Genomic DNA, 15,938 nt, shown 5'->3' on the forward strand with positions numbered 1-15,938 from the left:
AAACCAGGCATGTCCTGGGCCCGGGCCCCCCGACCCCCAGCAAGGCAGAGTGCCCACACACCCCTTGCCCTGTACCTAGCATCTGGGCCCATTCAGGGGTCTGTGTTGTAGGACAGCCTACCAGGCAATGGGCAGGGGAGACCATGTGCCCCCTACTTCATGCCCCCACCTTGTCATGGATCCCTGTGCGCCCAGGCCCCCAGCATGGCAGAACCCCCCACCTCTACCTAGTCCAGGATGGGAGCTGCTCCTGCCCAAGCCCTGACCTACCTGCAGCGAAGATGGCCAGAGACAGGTAGGAGACGGCCTCTCTGGCCTGGGCCCCACTGTCCCCGTCTGGTCGTGCCCTCAGGATGGCCAGGGCCCGTGTGTGGCAGTGGCTCCGAAGCAGCTTCCGGTCCTCTTCATGGAAGACATCCAGGGTGAGCTGGAGGCAGGCTGTGTCCCCGGACTGGACCACCTTCTTCACCAGCTGCAAAGCAGGGCAGTTATTGCTGTCCTCTCTTCCCCAGGGCCTCGGCCAGCCACAATGCCCCCCAGGACTCCAGTCCCACCCAGGGTGCCTGCCCCCACTGGACTCTGTGCTTTCAGGGCCCCAGGATGCTCTGCGTCCACATGGAATGGTTGAAGGTTTTTGCAGCTGGGGTGATAATCATCTCCCTGTAACACTGGGGGTCACGGAGGACAGGGAGTGCACATGGCAGGGCGGAATGGATAGCGTATGACCACTGCCCAAGCCGGGCCGGTGCTTGTGTAGGGGGCGGCCCCTTGGTGTCCCCGCACCTCCTCCTCACAGGACTGGCTCAGGGCGTTTAAGTCTGGAAAGGGGGCTTTTAAATTATAACATGATAAGAGCCAGAGGGAGTACTTCAGAAGGCGCTGAGAAAAATCCCAGAACAGGGAGCAGCCCCCAACATGAGCCACAGGGCAGCGTGGCCCAGCCATGAGGACCTAGTGCTGCCCCCTGCCGGCCAGCATGCATGTGACACCGGCTCCAGGGCAGGTTTGAGGGAAATTCTCTCCTGTGCAGCTCCAGCAGGGAGTCAGGAATTAAACCAGGCCAGAGGACAAGGAGGGAACTGGCAGGCCCCATAAACCCCTGGTCCCAAATTCTGAGACCTGCCCCCTAGATTGTAGACTTCTGTCTCAGGTTCAAACGAGAAGCTTCCGGACTACCGGAGTGAGGCTAAGGCTCTGCCTTTCATGGGAGCAGAGCTGTCTTGAAGGGAGGCAGGATGCAGGCAGGGGCTGGGGGCCCCTCTTTTGGCCTCTCTGAGAGGGCACTATCACGCCCAGGTAAATGGGGACTTATTGACCAACCCAGTTTACCTGGGAGACTTGATGTGAAGTTGGCCTACAGTGGACTCTTGGCCCTTTTCCTTCACAGCCAGAGCAAAAGCAAATATGGGGCATCTACTTGGAAGAAAGGCCTGGCAATCTACTTCTGAAAAAGTTGGCCACTGAAAACCCTTATGAGCATAGTTCTATTCTGACACGTGTGGGGTCGCCATGTGTCAGAATCAACTCATGGCAACTGTATTTTTATAGTTTACTGTATGCAGAAAACATGCTAGACCCTGGAGAACGTGCTCCGGCTGATTCCCACAATAACTCAGAAAGTCTAGGGCACAGACGAAGAGAACAAGGGTCAGAAAGGTAAGAGACCTGCCGGGATGGCTGGAAGTGGCAGAGCTGAGGCTGGAACAGGCTCACCTGACTCCAAAGTTGGGCCATGGGGCACAGAGTGAGGGGCCGGGGAGGTCTGCTGTGGCCCTGCCTGGCTGCTGGCTTCCCAACCCCTCCTAGCTTCCTCACCTGGTTGGCGTCATAGAAGAAGCCCCTCCGCAGCTGCAGCAGGGCCAGTCGTGCCAGCACGGGAGCTGACTGGGGCCTCCGGGATAGGGCCACCAGCAGTGCCTTGTGGGCATCATCCAGGCGGCCCAGGCGATACAGGGCATCAGCCGCCAGGAGGCGCGAGGCCTCGTCCTCTGTGTCCAGCTCCATCAGCAGCATGGCCAGCTGGTACACACCCTGGGCGTCCCTGCGTACAGAGAGAGTGGCTGGGGGGGGGGGGCTAGCCCCAGCCCTGCACCCCTTCCACATGCCCAGGTAGTCACAGGTAAATCCTGTCCCTTCAAATCTTGTCTGGGGCTGCTCCCTTCCTGCCAGACTGCAGAGACCCTCACGCCTCCCTGCCCCCCAGAGCTCTACAGCTGTCCCCACCCTCTCACTCCATCCTCTAGCCTCTCCTGGGGCAGGCATTTTACAGATTTTTTTACACTGTCAGCAGCAGCGCTGACCCGAGCAGACCCTGACTCAGTTTCCTTGCCTGCAAAACAGAGATAACGATTGTGGCCTGGTGACATGAGTGTACACAGGACCACATTTGGAACGTTCCTGGTGCCCACGTCAGATGAGATATTAATCAACTCCCGCTGTGAAAAGAAGCCAGACCCTCAAATTTGACAATCCCCAGAGAAAATGAATATGAGCAGCCTCAAATCACATAAACGCACATTCTACCTCGAGGGCAAATCAAAGCAATCCCTACTAAGCAACCGGTGAGGCCAAGGTACTGTGTGTGTGTGTGCGCTCACGCTCGCACCCGGGGAGGGGGTGTTATATCAAACTCACCCCCAACAAGGCCCCCATCACAGTGCTTTTAACTTTGCTGACACACATTCCCTAGCATTCGGAGGGGTGCAATTAAAAATACCACCTGATTCACCGTTAGGTGGGGAAAACTCATTGCCGTTGAGTCCATTCCGATTCATACAGACCCTATAGGACAGGATAGAACTCTCCCATAGGGTTTCCAAGGCTGTATTTTTTTTTTTTTAATTGAACTTTAGATGAAGGTTTACAGGACAAACTAGTTTCTCATCAAACGGTAGACACATTGTTGTATGACATTGGTTAACAACTCTACGACATGTCAACACTCTCCCTTCTCAACCCTGGGTTCCCTATTACCAGCTTTCCTGTTCCCTCCTACCTTCCAGTCCCTGCCCCAGGGCTGGTGCACCCCTTTGTCTTGTTTTGTTCCATGGGACTATTCAATCTTTGGCTGAAGGGTGAACCTCAGGAGTGGCCTCATTACCGAGCTGAAAGGGAGTCCGAGGGCCATACTCTCAGGGTTTCTCCAGTCTCTGTCGGTCCAGCAAGTCTGGTCTTTCTTTTTGAGTTGGAATTTTGTTCTACATTTTTCTCCAGCTCTGTCTGGGACCCTCTATTGTGATTCCTGTCAGAGCAGCCAGTGGTGGTAGCCCGGCACTGTCTTGTTGTTCTGGACTCAGTCTGGTGGAGGCTGTGGTAGATGTGGTCCATTAGTCCTTTAGACTAATCTTTCCCTTATGTCTTTAGTTTTCTTCATTCTTCCTTGCTCCTGAAGGGGTGAGTCCAGTGGAATATCCTAGTCAGCCATTCACAGGCTTTTAAGACCCCAGGCACTACTCGCCAAAGTAGAATGTAGAACATATTCTTTATAAACTCTGTATGCTAATTGAACTAGAGGATTCCTGAGACCATGGTTCCCACAGCCCTTAGCCTGGTAATTCAGTTTCTCAGGTCCCGTGTCTATGGAGCTACCACGACCTTGCCTTGTACAGGTTGTGCTGGCTTCCCCAGTATTGTGTACTGTCTTACCCTTCACCAAAGTTACCACTTATCTATTGTCTATTAAATGTTTTTCCATCCCCAGCCCTCTCCTCCTTCTAAACCGTCAAATATTGTTTCTTTTTGTTTGTAAACCTTTTCATAAGTTTTTACAGTAGTGGTCTCATACAATATTTGTCCTTTTGTGACTGACTTATTTCACTCAGCATAATGTCCTCCACACGCATCCAAGGCTGTCGTTTTTATGGAAGCGGACTGTCACGTCTTTCTCCCACAGAGCGACTGGTGGGTTTAAACGGCTGAACTTTCTGTTAGTAGCTAAGCGCTTAACCACTGTACCAGCAGGGCTCCCCAGGTGGGCAGAGAGATTCCTAAATGAGTATCTGGGTTGAGAGGGCATGGTGGGGTGGGGCAGCTTCTCAAGCCAGGCCAGCCCCTTGCCCAAGGATCATACGGGTGGCTCCTCTCCCTGTGGGGATCTGTACCATAAGGGCAAAATGCTGGAGATAAGGTTTTATCCACGATGATGTTATGACAAAGAGCAAGAAATCTGGAGCTGCCAAATAAATAACAGCATGTTCACAGGATGGGAGATTGTGTTGCATTAGAAATACCGTGCACAACAAGGGAAGTGCTCATGACCTACTGAGGGATAAAAGGAGGGTATAAGTGTGCAGGCAGTCACACTCGGTTTTTGGAAATATACTTTATATGCACAAAGAGAAAGGGCTAGAAGGAAATGCTAACGGTGGGATAATGGGTAGGTTTTAATTTTATTTTTCCATTTTTATATGTTTCTAATTTTCTGTGAAAAGAAAGTCCACCATGCATCATGCTTGTTGGGACTGAGGGTCCTAAAATCGGGGCCCCAGCACTAAGTCTGCCACCTATGCTTTAGGGAAACCACAGAGTTGCTCTCTGCCTCAGTTTGTTATTTTTGTTAGGTGTCTTGGAGTTGGTCCCTGACTCAGGGGATCCCAAGTGCAGTGGAACTAAACACTGCCTGGTCTTGCACCACCCGCACGATTGCTCTTGGATCAGACTATTGTCATCCAAAGGGTTTTCACTGGCTGATTTTCACAAGTAGATCACCAGGTGTTTCTTCCTAGTCTATCTTAGTCTAGAAGCACCACTGAAACCCGTTCGGTATCATAGCAACATGCACGCCTCCAGTGAAAGATGGGGTGGTGGCTGCACGTGAGCTGCAGTGGCCAGAATGGACAGGTTTCCCGCGAGGGAGACTAGAATTCTATCACTGAACCACCGCTGTCCCCGTCTTGCCTCTGTTTACTTCTCTTTAAATCGGGAAGAAACACACCACTCGCCCTCCCTGTGTCACAGGAGATGCCACTGGCAGGAGCTTGCGGCGTCCCAGGGGACCAAACTCTCACCCTTCCTGCGCCACCGGGCTGCGCGCCTCTGCGGCCTTCCTCCGGCGGCCGGGCATGCCTGCGGGCGCGGGGTCCAGCCTCCTCTGCAGCATCCGGCGGCCCTCTTCGCTCAGTACAGTCAGCAGTAGCCCTCTGTGGTTCCAGGGCACGTAGGCCTTGGCGGCAAGCAGCGCCTCCTCAGGCCGCAACTGGCAGGCGGTGACATAGTCCAACGCGCCCAGGAAGGCGCTGCCGTCCAGCACGCGCAGCAGTCCACGGCCGCACAGCGCACGCACACAGCTTCCAGGGTGCGGAACGCCCTGCTCCACCACCGTCTGGAAGTCCTCCCGGGCGCGCCGAGTGTCCCCGGCATGCAGCGCGCAGAAGCCGCGCAGGGCCAGCAAGGGCGCGCGGGGCCGGGAGCGAGGGCTTCGACGGCCACCTTGACGGTCGCCCGGCCGTAGCAGGCGCTCGCACAGCGCCCAAGCACCTGTCGGGTCCCCGGCCAGTAGCAGGCACTCGGCTAAGCGGACGCCCAGCCCCGGCCGCGCTCCAGGCGGTGCTACGCGCAGCAGGAAGCGCAACGCGCTGGTCACCGGGGCCAGCAGCTCGCGGCCGGTGTCTCCGCGCAGCTCCAGGCGGCTGCGCACGGCCTCCCGAAAGCGTGCGAAGCCCATGTCCGCGGCCTCTTGCACCCGGGCCCGGACGCGTTCGCGGTCCTCGGTCGAAAGCAGCTCCTGGAACTGCCTCCGTGCAGCTGCTGGGCTCTCGTGGAAGGCATCCTGCAGGTCCCTCAGCATGTCCTGGGCCCGGCCTTCCAGGAAGAAGGCCGCGGCCGCGCGGGTGACCAACAAGGCGGCCAGGCGCTCGCCTGAGGAAAGAAACAGAGGCGTTGGTCCTGATTATTGGCCTAGTCCCCTTCCTTCCCACCTGCAACCCCACATCCCAGCGCTATGATGCTCCAAAGCAAAGTACTTCCGCTCATCGCATCTGAGTCCCCCAGCAGCCCAGGACACCAACATCCCCAGGGCAGAGCCAGCAAGAGCCCTCTCTACCCAGTAGAGACAGAGCAGGATTAGAACCAGGGGCCCGCTGTGGGCACCGTAGATGAACACTGTTCTCTTCGTGTGGGTGCAACGTCAGTCTCACCTCAGGGTCAGCTAAACGGAAATTCAGCTGCACACCTCTGTCTCCCTGACATTTTAGTGTGGATTTTAGAATTGCGTTCCCTTTCCTGGTCAGAGTTGCAGTTCTGACTCTGCCACCTTGTCGGAATCATTGGCTCCTCCTGCGGCATCTTTGTTTCTCTTCCCTGGACTGTCTTGGGATGCCAGTTTCCCTCCTTGAAGAGAGAGCTCCTCCTCAGGTCCAGGAAAGAGGGGATGACACATCCATGCCACTTACTAAGTGGATGAGTTTGGGTGATTTATACTAAAACTCACTGTGCCTTAGTTTCCCTTTCTGCAGTGTAATGGGGGCGTGTAGTGCTCTACACTCACAGGGTTGTGAGGACTGAATGGATTGACTTATACCCAATGCCTGGAACAGGGCCTGCTGTGTAATGTGACTCAGTCAGGCTTGACATCAGCAATAGGGCCACTCACTTCCATCATCATACTTTATGTCTGAGCAACTTAAATGCAGGTATATGAACAGAGGTTTTCTGATTGGCAAAGAAAGTTAGCCGCCCCATCCCAAAACGGGCCCAGGCAGGGCGTACACCAGGGAGAAATAAGGAAACGTCAGTGTTGGAAGGAGCCTGAGGTCCTGGGTCCCCCACCCTGATTTTATAGGTAAGGAAAGAAAGCACTGCTGGGCAGGAGGTCCTCAGAGCCCTGGTGAGTCTCAAGCCCAGGTCTCTGAACCTCCTCTTCAGTGCTTTTTGCACTGAGTCCTTCAGAAATTTGAAAGAGCCTTTTTATGTACAACCTCATTTTAATAGCAATGACAGCAATAATCCTTTGCATTCAAATAGTACTCTGTAGAGGGCAAAACACCTTCACACGTGTATGGAAGCAAAACTGCCACTGGCCCTGCTCCGCCGCCATTATGGGTAAGCATTACATCACAACTTAGAGCCAAGTAAAAAATATCTTCCACCCTGAGATAACCAACCAGCCAACAACAGGGCCACCCTGTCTATTACCTATCAATTACTGACTCCTAAACGGAAGCAACTCCATCCCTGACTTTTGCAGTAGTACCTGGATTTTAGGGTGTTGCTGTGGAAGAAAAGCTATTGGGACCTAGGAGTGGTTATTTATTTACCCACCTAGAAGTCTGTTCTCTCCGCTCCTTCTAAGACTCCAATTACACACATTAGACTTCTTGATATTGTCTCGCAGGCCACTGAGGCTCTCTTCATTTTTCTTCTGTTCTTCATATTGGATAATTTCTACTGATCTCTCTTCAAGTCCACTAACTCTTTCTTTTGCTGTATCTAATCTGCTATGAATTTTTCATTTCAGTTACTGTATTTTCAATTCTAGAATTTTTATTTGGTTATTTTTAATAGTTTCATTTAGGTGCTTAGACTCCACATCTGTTCATTCATTATGGCCACGTTTTCCTTTAGTCCATGAACATAATTCTAATAGCTCCTTTAAAGTCCTTATTTTGCTAATTCCAGCATCTGGGTCATCTTGAGGTTGGTTCTTATTTTTTTCTCCTAATCGTGGGTCACATTTTATTTTCCATTTCTTTATATGTTTAGTAATTTTTGGTATACCTTTGTTAGATGTTTCGAGTTGGTTCTGACTCATAGCAACCGTATACACAACAGAAGGAAACGCTGCCGGCCATGCTCACAATCATTATGCTTGAGCCCATTGTTGCAGCCACTGTGTCATTCCATCTCCTTGAGGGTCTTCCACTCTTTTACTGACCCTCTGCTTTACCAAACACGATGTCCTTCTCCAGGGACTGGGCCCTCCTGATAACATGTCCAAAGTACATGATGCTTTGCAGGGAGTCTGGATATTCCTCTGGAGAGGGTCGATTTTTGTTCTAGCAGGCAGTTCAATTGGCTGGGATTGAATTCCAGATTATGTTTCTCCTGTGGTAGGAAATAGCTTTTAGCTGCAGCTTTTTCAGGCCACCTAGTCTATCCCATATATATGTAGTTCAGTGGTCAGCGAAGGACCTAAGTGGATTTAATATACGGATTTTGGGTCTCACTCTGTGGCTCCTTCCTTTTTAGCATTTCCCCTCTAACTTTCCAGTCACTTTATCCTATGCAACCCCAAGCTAGTAAAACTGCAACTTTCTGTTGTACCATGACATGGATTGGGGAGTGTCTTAGTTATCTAGTGCTATGTAACAGAAATACCACAAGTGGATGGCTCCAACAAACGGAAGTTTATTCTCTAGTAGACTGTGGTTTGTTTACAGTCTAGTAGGCTAGAAGTGCAAATTCAGGGTGTTAGCTCCAGGGGAAGGCTTTTTCTCTCTGTTGACTCTGGAGGAAGGTCCTTGTTATCAATCTTCCCCTGGACTAGGAGCTTCTCAATGCAGGGACTCTGGGTCCAAAGGATGCACTCTGCTCCTGGCACTACTTTCTTGGTGATATGAGGTCCCCCTTGTCTCTCTGCTCCTTTCTTTCTTTAGTATCTCAAAAGACATTGACTAGAAATACATCCTAATCTTGTAGATTGAGTCCTGCCTCATTAACATCATAGAGGTAGAATTTACAACACATAGGAAAATCACTTCAGATGACAAAATGGTGGACAATCACATAATACTGGGAATCATGGCCTAGCCAAGTTGACACACATTTTGGGGGGACACAATTCAATCCATAACAGGGAGTTTCCTCAGGCAAAATGCTGCAAGTATGCAAATCTCACCTGTTATAGTCCTCACCTTTTAAGGGTCAATTTCTCTCTGGTTTCTGCTTGCTCTTGTCACTGTCTAGTGCCTTCAAATAGTTGCTTTTTGCATTTTGTCCACATTTTATAATTGTTATTTGTGTACACTTAGTACAGTCAAGCTACTCCACTATAATCGGAAGCTGGAATCTACTATTGTTAGATTTAAAAATTTTGACAGTCTGGGGGGATATAAAATATTATGCCATTTTAATCTTCATTTTGCTAATTACTAGCAAAGTGTACTCATTAAAAAAAGCAAACAAACTTTTTTTTTTTTTTTTGCCAGTCTGGTGGGTGGAAAATGGCATCTCATAGTTTTAATTTGCTTTTCCCTCATTACTGATGATGTTGAACATTTTTCAGATGTTTATTAGCCATCTGTGTTTTATCTTCTGGGAAATGCTTTTGCCAATTCTTGTTTTGGATTTTTCTCTTTCGAATCTGTAGGAATTCTTCAAATACCCTGGATTCTAATCTTTTGCCCATTGTATATTTTGTGGATATTTTCTCTCTGTTTGACGAATGCCCTTTCATTTTGTACAGTTTCAGGCAAAACAGAAACTTTAAGCTTTTAATTTAATCAACGGCATCAATTTTTCCTTTATTATTTCCACTTTTTGTATCTTAAGAAGTCAAACTGTGCACAGCGTCTTAATGATATTCTCTGACACTTTCTTTTCAAAACTTTATCATTTTTCTATCCACATATTAGCCTTTAAACCCGTTGAAACCCGTTGCCGTTGAGGCAATTCTGACTCCTAGTGACCCTCTGGGACAGAGTTGAACTGCCCCATATGGGTTCCAAGGAGGGCCTGGTGGATTTGAACTGCTGACTTTTTGGTTAGCAGCCGTAGCTCTTAACCACTATGCCACCAGGGTTTCCATATTAGCCTTTAACCATCTGGAATTTACTTTTTTATACGGTTTGAGGTAGGAAATAAACATCATCCATTGAATAGTACTCTTCTTTCCTTATAGATCTGCAACGCTCGTTCTGTCACACAGAAAGTTTCTGATATATGCGGGTCTGTTTCTGGCCTCTCCAGTTTAGTCCGTTGGTCTTTTTATATATCCTTTAAGTCAATAACCTTCTGTATTCATTAGTATGACTTTGTAATAACTGGTAGAGCAAGTCCTCATATCTCCCCTTTCTTCTTTTTGTTATCCTCCTCCTCCTTCCTTCTCCTTTTCCTCCTTTTTCTTCTGGAGTGTCTTGTCTGTTGTTAACCCTCTGTTCTTCTATTATAACATAGAAACTTTCTAGCAATGGGCATTAAATATCTCTCCATTTATGTAGGTATTTTTCAAAAGTTTTACAATTATCTCTATAAAGTCATGTGAATCGTTTAAATAACTTTTTTGTTGTTGTGGTAAAGAGTGGAAACCCTGGTGGCATGGTGGTTAAGAGTTCAGCTGCTAACCAAAAGGTCGCAGTTCGAATCCACCAGGTGCTCCTTGGAAACTGTATGGGGCAGTTCTACTCTGTCCTATAAGGTCGTTATGAGTCAGAATCACCTCTATGTCAACAGATTTGGTTTTTTGGTTTTTATGGTAAATGATATATTTTAAAACTGCATTGTTTCTATTTGTGGCTGACATCTATAGATACAACTGATTTTCGTATATCCTATTAAACTTGCTTACTGTATCTAACACTTTGTTGTTTCTTTTGGGGTTTCTATAGCTGATCATATTATCTGGAAATAATGATTTTTTTTTTCATTTCTAGTCTTACATGTTCTGTTTCATTTTCTTATTGCATTGGTTAGAGTCTCTAGCATAATGTTGAATACATGGGAGAGCAGGCGGCCAGCTCATTCTTGATTTTCAATGGAAGACTTCTAAAATCTCACCATTAACTATGGTGTTTACTATAGGTTTTAGATAGATAATTTTTTTTTTCAGTTAAGTAAATTTCCCTCTATTCCTTGGTTGTTAAAAACTTTGGAGTGTTAAATATCCTAAAATGCCTTTTCTTTATCTATTGCAATGATCGTGTGTTCTTCTTTCTTCTGTTAATTAATGTAGTGAATTATAGTATTATGGAGACATAAAATTAGAAGTCCTGTATAATTTTACTCAATTTTGGCTAAAACACTCAACAAAAACTGATGTTTCAACCCAGTTAGCAGTTGTATCAGTTAACTATTGCTGCATAACAAACCATCACAAAACTTAGTGGCTTAAAAGAACAACCATTTATTTGCCCAAGATTCAACAGTTTGGGCTGAGCTGAGTCGGGCAGTTCTTCTATTGGTCTTAGCTGGGGCCACCATTGTGGCTGCAGCCGTCTGGTGACTTGACTGGATTGGAGGGATTGGAGGATCCGAAGTAGCTTCACTCACACGTCTGGGACTGTGATGCTGGCTCACCTGGGCCTTTCTCCTCACGTGTTCTCTCATCAGTCACTCATCTAGCTTCCTAACATGGCGCTAGGAGTGTTCTAAGAGGGTAAAGGTGGAAGCTGTAGGGCCTTTCCAGGTTTGGGGTCCAGAACAACACAACATCATTCCTACTATATTCTATGGATCACAGCAAGTCACAGACCAGACAGCAAAATCAAAGACCAGAACAGACTCTACCTCTTCCTGGGAGGAGCGTCAAAGACCACAGCCATACTTTTCTACCTACCCTTGTTGTTGTTAGTTGCCATCAAGTCGATTGCCACTCACGGAGACCTTGTGTGTAACAGAACAAAACATTGCCTACTTTTGCACCATGTTAATGATCGTTAGTATGTTTGAGTCCATTGCTGCAGCCATTTAGTCAATCCATCTCATGAGGTTTTCCCTCATGCTCGTTGGCCCTCTACCTAACATGATTTTTCTAGTGATTGGTATTTCTTGATAATTTGTCCAAAGTAAGTGACTCAAAGTCACATCATCCTTGTTTCTAAGGAACATTTTGGTTATATTTCTTCTAAGGCTGACTTGTTTGTTCTTCTGGCAGTCCACAGTATATTCCACATCGTTTGCCATCACCACAGTTGAAAAGCATCAATTTTTCTTCGGTCTTCCTTTTGCTTTTGTCTAGCTTTAGCATGCATATGAGGTGATTGAAAAGACCATGGCTTGAGTCAGGTGTACCTTAGTCATCAAAGTGACATTTTTGCTTTTAAAACTTTCAAGAGGTCTTTTGCAGCAGATTTGCTCAATACATCATTCAATTTTTGGCTGCAGCTTTCTTGGATATTGTAGATTCAAGTAGAATGGAATTATTGACAACTTCATTTTTTTCTCTGTTTACCATGATGTTGTTTATCGATCCAGTCGTTGAGATTTTCATTTTCTTCACATTCAGGTGCAATCCACACTGAAAGCTGTAGTCTTTGACCTTCGTCTGCAAGTGCTTCAAGTCATCTTCACTTTCTGCAAGCAAGGTTGTGTCATCTGCATATCTCAGGTTGTTAAGAGACTTCCTCCAATCCTGCTGCTTCATTCTTCTTCATATAGTCCAGCTTCTCAGATTATTTGTTCAGCATACAGATTGAATAAGTAAGGCAAAAGAGTATAACCCTGCCACATGCCTTTTCCAATTTTGGATCACCTACCCTAGCTATTTTAATGAAAACCTGCTGCCGTCCAGTCGATTCTGACTCATAGCAACCATATAGGGCAGAGCAGAACAGCCCCATAGGGTTTTCAAGGAACAGCTGGTGAATTTAAACTGCTGATCTTTTGGTTAGCAGCCGTAGCTCTTAACCGCTGTGCCACCAGGGCTCCATTCTTAATGAAGAACCTTGAAAGAATGGGAGATTGTTGCCCCAGGTACTTTGGGAAGATCAGCCACCTGGATATTTACCAGGAAATTTGAGTTAAAGCTATCCCTATTCTGTATCTTGTTGTCATAAGTTGAGTTTCCATGTAAGTCGATTTACTAAGAAGGGCAAAGAACTTGCCCAAAATATAGACAGGTTTGTTAAAAGTTCCCAAGGACTTTTGACAAGTAACCTTAAGATTAGAATATGTTTGTTATAGGAAATTACACTTGTAAAAAGCTTGTTATAGGAACATGTATTTGTTCACTCCACATTGTAAGCTATGTTTGTGCTGGGGGCTGGTGATAAGGTCACTCCCTGTGACACCACTGGCATAGATATAATTAGCACCACAATTCTTGGGGAAAGTGGTCCCTGCCTACCTCAGGGCTGGGGTGGGCACAGACAGGCTCCCAGCATCCTCCCTTTGAGGGGCAGAGGTTTTCTAATGCACAGTTCACCAAGGGTATAGCCCTGTGGGGATTCTGGATCTCTGCAGGTGTGTTTCTTATGACTCCCCAATTTGTGAGACTAGGGGGGCTGGAAGACTCCATCCGTTATGGGAAGTGCTGAGTGCCCCAGGCTGTGGCAGGTTTGGACACTCTGTGCTTCGGTCACCGAGGGTCCTCACTTTGTTGCAAGCTCAGAATTCTCGATTTGCTGAGTTCTCTTGGGTAGCCATGTGCTGAGGGTGCGGTGTTAGAGTTGGGCCCTAATCACCCACACACTGCCCCCCAAGAAGGAGGAGACATGTGCCGAGGGAATGGTGTGTTAGGGGTGGGCTGGCCTTTGGCCTCAGGGTGCCCCTAACTACCCACACACTGCCCCCTGAGAAGGAGGAGCCAGCAGGGAATGAAGGAGGAGCAGCTATTCAGACTGGGTGTTCCTGAAGCTCCTGATATCCCTGAGCCCCTGTCTGCCCCTCCTCGGCCCCCCAGTACAGCCGCTCCAGCTGGACTCCTAAAATCACTCTCGATCCCCACCTCCCCACCTCTCTCCACCACTAAGTCCACCAGTGTGTCCTGTCCTCTCTAACTCAGGGACCTCCCAGGCCTCCTGCCTCTCTCTCACCTGCCCCCATCCAGACCACCGTCACTAGAAGCCTGGACTGAGGGCGGCCTTCCGGTGGACTGTTCTCACGCTGCTGGCTCCTTCCGGTGTATGCTTCTCACCTCAGCCTGAGGATACTTTTCAAATGCAACTCAGGTTGCCTTACAACATGGCTTACGGGCTTAATGTCCCCACTCCACTGCCCCGAGGAGAGAACCCTAAGTCCCTGGGTGGCCCTCAGATTCCAAGCTTCCCTCACCTCAGGGATATTCTGTCTCCACTGCCTAGAATCTCTTTCTCGGCCATCATGGGATACTCTTCCTTCAGTCTCAGCTCAAATGACACTGCCTCCAAGAGGCCTTCCCTGACCACCTCATCCAGAGCCAGACCTTGCATGGCCCACTTTTCAGAACACTTCACGTGGTTATTTTATTTTGTGTGCTTGTCTGGTGAGCGCTCCATAAGTATGGGAGACCTGGCTGTCACTGCAATGCAGTGTCCCAAGCCCCCACACAAGGCCTTCCCCAAGGCCTCCCACCAAGCCAGTACCATTCCCTCCACCCTGCCTCTCCCAGCACAGGACCCTCAGGAAAGCTGGAGCCACCATCATACCAGGTGAAACAGGCCTCCTACACTTCTCAGAGCTCTGACTGCATCTCCAAGGACCATGTCCAGCATCAAACAGAGCTGTGCCATCGCCCATCTGCTCACTCTTGGGCCAGCAGGGGCCAGTGGTCAAACCAGGACTTCACCTGCTGAGAAGAAATGGCGAAGCACTGTGGCCAGGGCCCTAAGGAAACGTAGGCCACATTCCTACCTTGGGGTCGGGTGCCTACTGCGTCCGGCTCGAGGGCCCGGCTGCACGCTGACAGGCAGTCTTCATACCTGCCCTCTTGGAGCAGAGCTGTGGGTTGGAGGGGCTGGCTCTGGGCACCCCTGGGGCCCAGTGCAGCCATGAGTCGCTGGCAGTTGGTCTCCTGCTGGCTGGCACTGCTCCCTGCCTCCTGGTGGCCTGAGATGTGGTCCTCCAGGGTGTGGACCAACAGGGGGAGGTAAGGCTGCTGGTGGGCGCGGATGAATGCCACTGTTCGCTCAGGGTTCTCAACAAAGGCTCGAAGGTAGTCGGCCATGCCATCGGCCACCTGCACCCTGGACAGGACCCGGGCCAGGGCCCGGGTCAGCTGCAGCTCCAGGGCTTGCTGGAGGTGAGTGGCCAATAGAGCATCACAGCGCTGTGCCACCTCCTCATGGTGCCCATGGGCCAGCAGGCCAGCTAGTATATGCAGGACTGAGGCAGGGTGGTCAGGGCACAGGGCGGCCAGGAAGGCGGAGGCCAGGGTCCCTGTCAGGGAGACCACTGCCATGCCGTCCCAGTGGATGGTGGGGATCTGGCCGTCCCCGCGGCACCAGGCCTCCAGTGTGGCCACCACTGGTGCCCCCTGTGCCTCAGCAAGGGCCTCACGCACACTCCGCACAGCTGAGGGGGCGTGGCAGCTGAAGGCTGCCAGGTAGAAGGCGGTGGCCAGTGGAGGCTGCCCCAGGGCCAGATGCTGGTCTCCCTCCCTGCAGAGGCAGGCCACAAGTTCCTGGGCTGACATCATGCCCACATCCCCGACAGGCCCATCTCCAGTCTGCACCTGGGGAAGAAGAGCTTGGTCAGTGCCAGGCTTTGGTCAGTGCCCGGCCCTCAGCCCACCCCAGCCCTGCTTCAGAGTGCCCCCTTGCCCTACTTCATTGCAGCCCTGTGTCAGTTCAGAATCCCTTGGAGTGAAAACAGAATGTGTCCAGCTGTCAGGAGCACTGTGGTTTCCCACATCGGGCAGTCTCCGTGGGGAAAGAGGGGTGGAGAGGCTGGGATCAGCAGCCCCCACCAGACTGGGCTCAGCACACTATGCAGTTCCCAGCCTCAGTTTCCTTGTCTGCAGAATGGGCTGTGACACTGCCTGCCCGGTGCCTGGCTGCTCTGTGAGCCCCTGGTCCCCAAACTACCTGGTGGGGAGGAGGTGGGTAGTGTGAGGGGTCAGATGTTAAGTTCACTGCACCCACAACCCTCCCAGGGCACGACCCTCAGGAAAGCTGAATGCACTCGTCAAATCAGGTGAAATATACCTCCTGCCATCTCAGTGCCCCAGCCTTGCCGCCAAGGACCGTGCCCAACCTCAGGGCCAAGCCACTGCCCACCTGCTCACACTTTGGCCAGTTCGTGTGTGGGGGTGTGGGGATGACAGGCACTTGCCCTGGCTCCTGGGTGTGGAGCAAGGTAGGCCCATGCAC

General features: G+C 50.0%; 1 protein-coding gene across 1 annotated transcript in view; it reads right to left on the minus strand.

Moving 5' to 3' along the window:
* TTC34 (tetratricopeptide repeat domain 34) overlaps positions 1–15,265 on the minus strand; it is a 33,562-nt gene extending 18,297 nt beyond the window's left edge. Inside the window, exons 1-4 of the mRNA XM_023552507.2 lie at positions 14,482–15,265; positions 5,007–5,856; positions 1,816–2,041; positions 271–472 (exon numbers count right to left, since the gene is read on the minus strand). Coding sequence (XP_023408275.2) covers positions 271–472; positions 1,816–2,041; positions 5,007–5,856; positions 14,482–15,265 — 2,062 coding nt within the window. The remainder of the gene's footprint in view (positions 1–270; positions 473–1,815; positions 2,042–5,006; positions 5,857–14,481) is intronic.
* Between the last annotated feature and the right edge of the window lie 673 nt (positions 15,266–15,938).

This window comes from Loxodonta africana, chromosome 3, assembly GCF_030014295.1.
Source record: "Loxodonta africana isolate mLoxAfr1 chromosome 3, mLoxAfr1.hap2, whole genome shotgun sequence".
In the NCBI taxonomy this organism is placed as follows: domain Eukaryota; kingdom Metazoa; phylum Chordata; class Mammalia; order Proboscidea; family Elephantidae; genus Loxodonta; species Loxodonta africana.